This window comes from Cydia pomonella, chromosome 16, assembly GCF_033807575.1.
Source record: "Cydia pomonella isolate Wapato2018A chromosome 16, ilCydPomo1, whole genome shotgun sequence".
Taxonomy (NCBI): Eukaryota; Metazoa; Arthropoda; class Insecta; order Lepidoptera; family Tortricidae; genus Cydia; species Cydia pomonella.
In genome coordinates, this window is record NC_084718.1 from 9447178 (window position 1) to 9456171 (window position 8994).

Here is an 8994-nt window from a genome sequence, read left to right on the forward strand (position 1 = left end):
AACTGACTTGCCTAGTTCTCAACTGAGCGTTTCTTCTTTGACCTTAACATCCAACTGGATTTGAATTCAAGTTATTCCAGGTAAAGTGCACATGAGGAGCATTCCTGGTAATTTCGTCTCGCTCTTTAGCTCCGTAAACAATTCGCACCAGATATTCTTTAAATAAACACATGCGATGCGTAAGGATGTCGTGGTTCGGGTACTTCTTGCACTAATGAATTTCAGGCATAGAACGTATGTCTCGTCTACGCACGTTCCTCCAGATGCACTCTATCTCGTCTAACTTAGCGGTATCAAATTGCACAAATCCTGGCAGAGTGTCAGCGGAAATGTTTGCCGTAAACAAAATTAAAATAATCATCGCTTGTTTTCTTCGCTGCATGAGCGCTAAGGAGGATGGTATTTTCTTCTTACCTTCGAAAATATCTGAACCTCCCGGCATTGCCTTGAACACTGTTAAAATTTTAAACCTCCAGGTTTTGTAACACTAGAACTATTGGGATTCTAATTTCCCTAATTGAATTTGTAATCCCACTTTAAAATTAATAGAGAAATAATAAGTTCATATCAATCATATCTCTGTTTACATTTATTTTACAGTAAATAACAGTTGCTAGGTAACAACATTATGAATAAAGATAGGTCTTGACATACGAGGTATATGCAACCTTCTTAATGTTGTATCCATGCCTTTAAATTGTACCAATTTTATAGTGACATCTGGTGATGTAGTTTGCACAATCTGTAGTCAACTTTACGCAAAAGTAGGTTATCGGATGCCATTAATAGAAACCGCCGCCATCATCAATTAATTTGGAATTTGGAATTTGAATCTTTACTAATGTTAACTACGTTTCTAAGTGTCGCCCCCCTGGATTAACCTCCTAATTTGCTTAATTAATTAATTAAATTTCTTAATTTGTTTTACTAACATGCATTTTGACAACATTAGGTACAGTCAGCATCAAAAGTAGCGGATCAAACAAGGTTTCAAAAGTATCTACCATTCTGTAACAGCTTAACCAAAAGTTGATGGTTCTATATGTAGACAATTTAGGCTGTAAAAGATATACTTTTGTAGGTGATTCTTAGAGAATTATCTATATTTGGAAAAGTTATCCGGAATATCAGATACTTTTGGCGCGATATTTCATCCTCTACTATTGATGCTGACTGTACCTATTTTTTTTTCAGAGCAATGATTGGTTAGTTTTTTAATTAATGTTGCAAGTGATGTAATAACCATTACATCATTTTCTCTAAAGGTTTTCCTTAAGGTAAAAGATGTGTATATTGTGTAATACATTTATTTCACTTGATACCATATTAAAAGCAACTGTCTCAGCAGAGTGGATATTTACAGTCATGTCAGACATAAGCGGCTTAGGGTATTGTTAAAGACACGTAACAAATGCCAAAAGGCATAAAAGTTCATCCTTTCAACACTCATACGTCTTTTCGGCTTAATAAAAGCAGTGTAGCGCCCTGGAAAATACTTCTAGCGACGCTACACATTGTTTTAAGTACAATTGTTTTAATAAGAGGCTATGTAAGAGAGCTTGTTTTGAAATATTCGAGAGCTAGCCATAATTTCCACATCCATGATGAATGCATTACCAGAACTAAAGAGAATAAGTACATTATATTAATACTGTCTCGAAACTTATCACATCACATTTTTACCTGCAGGCTTCGCCTCGCCTAGCATACGCTACGTACATATATGTATATACTATAACTTAAAACATAATAGTAAATGCGCAATAAGCCTCACATGACCAAAGCGTGGATATAGAAATATCTACAATCATAATCCTAAAATGCGTGTTCTTAACTAGTCAGAAAATTTAATATTAACATAATGAGATATTTGACATTACAAGGTACTGATTAGTCGAATAAATAAAATGTTAAACTACAGTGAAACCTGCACAAAATATTCGGAGCGAGGAATTCAGCGCCAAAGCCAAATGGCAGCGGATGCGTCAAAACGAGAGCGCGGCACCGTTACATGCCGCCTGCGCCTGACGCGCACCGCGCAGGCGCAGCGCGGGGTAAACGCTGCCTGCCGCCTTGGGTCCGCAAGCTCGCTAATTCAATTAACACGAATCGAAACTATCGATTCCAATTAAATATCACGATCAAAAACAAGTTGTGAATGAATCATCGCTCCGGCCTTCCAGCACATACATACATCACTAATGTAAATGCACCTTAATTATATTCCAACTTTCTAATGAGGCGTTTTTACTCTGGACTGTTCTTAGTAATTTCTAGACAATAAATTAGCATTACAATCGATATCACAATCGCATGCTCGCGAGCGCATTGGCGCTCACGGCGTGCGCAGACAGCTGTCCATTGTTAACGACGCGACCGTTGCGCGCCAAACGGTCAGTCCTTATCACGCAACAGTTCTGACTTAGCACTCTTTTCATTGCCATTAAATGATTTTTGATTGTCCTTTTGCTTATACGCTTTGTCGAGTTTTGCGGAGGGAGGGTCATCCTCAGGGGGTACTGCAGTCTTTATCGACAGGGGAACAGGTGGCGCGTTGGGGTTGTCTTTACTTTCTGCACGATAAAACTCGTTCAACCACCGCTCGGAGTTGTACGAGGGTCCTTCTCCGCCCAGCTCAGCGGGCAGTATGTCAAGCGGCAGCGCGTCGTGCAACGTCGATAAATTATTGCCGTGCAGCACGATGCGCTCACGCGTTTTCGCCCTCAGATAGGGTTTTATGACAGCGAGCGCCGTCTCCACATACCAAGGTTGACCAATGAAATGTATGCTCTTGAACCTCACCGGCATACAATCTTGAAGACCGTCGATCATAAGTTTCATCACTTTGGCTTGTAAACTACACGATTGCTTAAACGTAAATTCAGTCCAATCCACAATTATTACGTATCCGTTGGCTTGATTTTGTACGTCTTGAAGGGTACGTTCGAGGGTGAGGAGGAGCGCCCGGTAGACGGCCATGAGAGGGCAGGCTTGGGGGGTCCAGTTGGAGGCGAACATGAGGAGTACGGTACGGCCGCGGCGGTCGCGCTGGGCCAGCACGCCGGGCAGTCCGTCGGCCAATGCTCGCAGCACGCCGCCGTCCGCCGGCGCCCATAGTTCGGGGTGCTCGCGCCGGTACTGGTGATATCGCACAAGCAACTCGAAACTTTGTTGCACATCGTGTTTCCGCGCGTACAGAAACCGGCGCAGGAAGGCGTCGTCCTGGCAGCGGCTCTTGTCACGTAGGGCTAAGTTGAGACTTGAATCTACGGCTTCTTTGAGGCCGTCGAGGGCCCGCTGTTTGTCACCATCGGTGAGTCGCTTGCGGGACACGTCGCACAGCAGCTCGTTCTGCACTTGGTGGAGCCTCCAGTCGTACTCGACGTACTCGTTCATGGTGAGTCATGCGCTCGCGTGGCGTGGTCGCGCGCCGCCAGGGGCTCGGGGCCGACTGCTCTGCGCCCGCGCCGCGCACCGTGCCGCCGCACTCCGTTCATTAAACCGTATAGTGCTGCCTTCACACTCGACCGCTACTAAACTAGTTGGCTCGCTTTAGGATTTTTAAGTATGATATTTTTAGTTTGTGATGGTAATTTCCTGGTTCTTAACGATACCGGTTATGACAAATACATTTAACTTGTCTTCGCCTAATTAGACTCTTACTGGAAACAGGCTTGGATTCATCTTACGGGCAAGTTATACTAATTAAAACCTAATTGAATATAACTTATCTTTAAATGCCTAATTTTATTAATTAATATTACCAATCATTGATAACAAAATACCTGTATTCTGCAGTACTTAAGTACTAAATCCAAATCTGGGGGCAGTGTTGACGCGGCTTAAACAGAGCATAACTTGCCCATGCAGAGCGAGTTATAAATAAAAGAAAAACTGAAGGTTGGCGGTATACCGGTCAATTGGCTGGCTGGTTTCTGCGATGACGTAGCCCAACGTGTGAAAGAGATGCACGTCTACAAGCAAGCGGGAAACAGATAAAAACTTTATAACCTGTATATCTATGAAGCCTTTATACGTTACGTACAAAGGATGACCGAAAATCGTTTAACGCCCGTGCTTTGTTCGCGATATCGAATGCCTCACTAATAACTGCTCGGTAACATTTTGTTACTTTGGGGCTTCTGCTATCTATGGACGTATTACTCACCGATTGGTCACCTACTTGTATAGCGCTTAATTTTTTAGAACTCTACGAAGCATTATCGATTACTCACCATGATATACTGATACCATAACACATTATAATTTCTGCTTTGCGAACATAACAATAGATAGTTACTGAACTTATTGAATGTGTTCATACGAGTACTTGTCATTGTGTAATTGAGTAAGTATCTGTAATATAGAAACTTACTTTATTACTTGTGGAAAAGACATCAACGCCGCGCTTCAACGTGTTTTAAACTCCTACGTAATACGTAAACGTAACTTTTTTTTTAATGATATTGCACAATAAATGGTTACATTAATGACTAGACTAATGGCATTATCTGTCCGCTAGCTAAGTATTGGTGTGTAGTAGTAGTAGCTAGTACTTTACAAAATTATTAAAAAATATTTAGATCATTCTTAATAAAGTTGACCTATAGGCCAATTCGAGTTTTAGTTATTCGATATGTTTCCGATATGATACTGATATGTCAGTGTTGAAAGCGACGTATTTTACTTTGAAGAAATGTAACTTTTGATACTGACAGATCAGTATCATATCGGAAACAGATAGAATAACTAAAACTCGAATGAGCCTGCTAGTTTTAGCATAATAATTAAAATATAATCGTGATATTGGTGATGCTGGATGGACAGTTATAATTTTTGATAAGTTCAACGACATTAGAACCGTGTTGTTGCGTTGCATGGTCATTGCCCCGCTAGACTATGCGCTTAGCGCGGTAAAAATAGACTGTCTCCCGAGATGAGGTACACGATAGCCGCCCTCTGCTCATGCCACTTGATGCCTAGTAACTCTTTAATAAACTAAGATTACCTATAGTCTTCGAAGGTTTTATGATTCTAAATCAAAATGAAGTCTGCCTTCTTCGAGTCCCGACTAACACATAAAATAATGACCTTTACGATCGTATTCTTGAAGCCTGATTTGGTCCGATCGAAGCGTGGGATGCAAAGATCAGACAAAGACATTTTGACCAAGTGTACCTACCTGTTTGTGTTAGACATAGAGCGTGGTCAACGCAACTGTGTATTATTCACGGATTCCAAGATGCAAGGACACCTGGTTTTGGGGTAACTTTAGAAACGACAAGTTATAACCTGCAAGGACTACTCTGCGCTCTATCTACGTCAAAAAAGACATACTTAGTAGAGCTAATATTTTCTTTACCTTTTCGGCTTGGGCTGGTGGAGTGAAAAAAGTTCACCTGATATGAGATATAATATAATGAGACGTTTACTAACTTTGCAGACAAGGGGATTGCTCATACTTACCAAGAAAATACGTCGGCACTAGAGTCAGACCAAGCTAAGTTGGCAATGATTTTGATAGCCTAGCCTGTGCAAGTGTTAAGTAAACGTCATCATTTCATACAAGTTTGACGTTTAAAATGTCTGTCTGGGCTATCAAAATCGCTGATAATTTATCTTGGTCTGACCCTAGCTATTCCTAGCTGGACACTATAATTTATAAACTTACGGACCTATAAGTTTTGTTAGAACAAAATCAATTTATAAGTTTAGTGACTTCCAAAAGACTTGACGGAATGGGAGCACAAGATGTAATGGATGTCGCTCGTGGGAACCAAGTTTTGTACATAGCTTCGTGAGAAGCGCGTCTACGCTTTATGGATTGGTTCCGGTGCATGCTGATAAATTTAACGTGCCGTAAAATTCTTTATTTTGCGATACATCTTTATATTCCTATCGTACAAAATCTATTATATGTACCTAGTTGTAGAGATGCCAATTTAAAATGGGTCCATTTTTACAAGCTTTTATTTAACTTGCAATGTACCTAACTAATATGTTTGTACGGGTCAAATCTTGCAAGATAAATTTGGCCATTTTGACCCACTTCTCAGTTTCCGATGAAGCTGAAAATTTGCATATGCAAGGCAAGTCGGGTAGAAATATTATGGTACCATCGAGCTGATCTGATGATGGAGACAAGAGGTAGCCAAAGGAATTCTGTGATAAAACAATGCAACCTAATTGTGTATGGGATTTTTAAAATTGTCTCGATGAGTATTATATTTGCCAGTGGAAAGAAAAGTACAATGAGCGATAAAAGTTGTCCCAAAAATGTATTTTTTTTTTCCAAAAACTTATTCGCTTGCCTTTTCAATAAACTTACCTTCTGAAAAGGTTAACTTTGATAACTATTCATCAAATTACTCGTGAATGTTTTGTAAGCTAGGTATATTCATAGTAACAGAACGTAGCGTAGTAACAGACCAAATCATATCTTACTTGATTTTTTAAATTGTGTCTTGAATTGCATGCCATGGTGGCCTGACGACCAGTCGTCAACCGTTTAGGGTCTATCATAAAAACCAGCTCTGGCAAGGCTCTTACAAACGTGAAGGTCATGTGAGCTTATTTAGTAGACGGTGCAGCAGACAAGTTTTATTTAAGTATTATTTTATCACAAATAATACCTATAAAAAATTAAAAATAATTAAAATATAATACCATTATTAGGAAAATATAAAGGTATTTACGTAAGTATAAAAAAAATTACACTAAATTACTATGATTATTTAGGTCTAACCCCTGTGTAATCTCAGATTTTTACATTGCTTGCTTTACTGTATCGTTTCTCTTGCATGTCGATATTTAACCCAATAAGCTAAATACCCATCAAGCACTCGAACATATATGTATGCATAAATCATACACGTAATACATGCACACAGTGCATTGCATGCACACATACCGGTATACAATAGAAGTAAATAGGAACTCATTGTTAGTTATACAATAAAAACTAAATTAATTAAATTAATACATTTGGATAAATCCTATAATAGCATATTAAACAGATTGATTATATTATTTCATCTCGTAACGTAGGAAACTTAAGGCCTATGTTTAGTTCATTTTTGTAAGACATATTTGTAAAAGGCTGTTAGTTTTATAAATAAATAAATAAATAAATAACTCGTGTAGTGTTGTATATTTTCTTGTATGTCTGTATTTATTTAAAAAATCGAAAGACAAAGAAAATAACAATATACATAAATGATATATACAGATGATATGTTGTATATTAATACTATTAAATAGCAGTAAATAAACCTTGATAAGATTTCACTTCCGATAATCGAGTCAGAGAATCGAAATTTATTACTAATAATTTCAGTAGGTACAGTCAGCCAAGAAAGTGGTTTCCCACTTTTCGACTCTATTTTTCAAGTAATAGAGTCGAAAAGTAACCACTTTCTTGGCTGACTTTACGTATTTTCTTAGTACATAGATAAATACCTGTTAATATTACCTGGCCTGGATTTATTACTAAATTTCTGATCCTCTTTAAATGATGCACTGAGTTGAGTGTAAGTAACCCTAACATAACTATTTATCACTTTTTCATTTATTTTATTCCTGCGGTGGCAGCATGGTTCTATTTTTATCACTTGTCACTATGCCCGTTACTTTCGCGCTTTCATACTTGTTTCATACGTGACAAATGATAAACAGCCGACCATCTTAGCCCTACTGGTTTGTTCGCGGTAGCTTATAAATGTATTAGAGGCTTACTCTTGGAGGACTACTTTTGTATTAAGATACCGACTATATAGTTATGTATATGATTAAATTTACAACATATTTTACCTTTCACTTATGATCTCATCGAAATAACAAGATAAAGGATAAGCAATCGATCGCATAGATAACTCCGATAAGCTGACACTATCAGGTGTCCAGATAACTCTACAATGTGTCCTCGTTGGCCTAAAATTCATGGCAATCCCTCGTTGACACACACGTCACGTTATACTGTGCAACTAAACATAGGCCGGTATCTACATATGTAGTCAAAAATACGGTAAAATCTTCAAAATCAGGAAATTACATTTTGTGTAATAATGACCCATAGAGTCACTACTACTCCCAATTATTAATTTACTTAATCTGATTTCACAAATTGTTCATTTATCTACATATAGCTATTAAATTATGTCAACCATACGTACCGAGCCTTACCTATTAGATTAGAAATGCTAATTTTATATTTAAATGTCACGGTCAGTTAAATATGTAGGTAGGTCTGCTCTGCACGTAACACTTAAGAAAAATTTGCCAACCTCTTCTTATTTTGCTGGGCAATGATTTACAAAAACGTTCGAAAGCTTACAACACGAAATACTTACTGATAAGTAAAAATATTGCTTGATGTTATAGTAAAAATATCCTCGAGTATTTTCCCACTTCATGTAAACCGATCGTGAGTTGTTACTTTGTTAATAGCCGTGTCTAAAGGCACTAAATAGGCGTTCACAAACGCTGTAGTAAACATTACGTGAAACAATGACAAGTAGAAACGTTAATAGGTTAAGTCGCCAAGGTCATTGCCAGATAACAGCAGCGTCAGATGAAGACGTTACTCCCACTCTCAACGCCAGGCCTGTCGAACGATCACACGAAACCAGTATAAATGATTATCGAAGAATACCTTATATACTTAATTCACAATATTAAATAGTTTTGGGTGGTGTCAATCTAGCTCAATCATTAGACTGAATTCATCGCAAACTTTTGACACTTTAATGAGATGTAAGGGGTACTTTGGTTTTCCTTTCCCATTACGGAACAATGGTGTTCCGGATCCTTGGGAGGCGTGCGTGGAGCCGAAACCAACACGTAGAGACCGTTTTGTCACTTTAATGAAATGTAAGGGGTACACTGAGCGGATGTAGCCTTTTCCCGTGTCATGGAACGCACGCAGAGGCAGCGCCCGCCAGGGACTATTTGAGAGTTGATGGAATATAAAATAAACTGAGCTATTAGGTAAAAGCG

General features: G+C 38.5%; 1 protein-coding gene across 1 annotated transcript; it reads right to left on the bottom strand.

The window, feature by feature from the left end:
- Nucleotides 1-1291: 1291 nt before the first annotated feature.
- LOC133526178 (clavesin-2-like) lies at nt 1292-3468 on the bottom strand. The gene has a single exon (XM_061862668.1). The coding sequence runs from the start codon at nt 3394-3396 to the stop codon at nt 2395-2397; it is 1002 nt and encodes a 333-aa protein (XP_061718652.1). The 5' UTR covers nt 3397-3468; the 3' UTR covers nt 1292-2394.
- Between the last annotated feature and the right edge of the window lie 5526 nt (nt 3469-8994).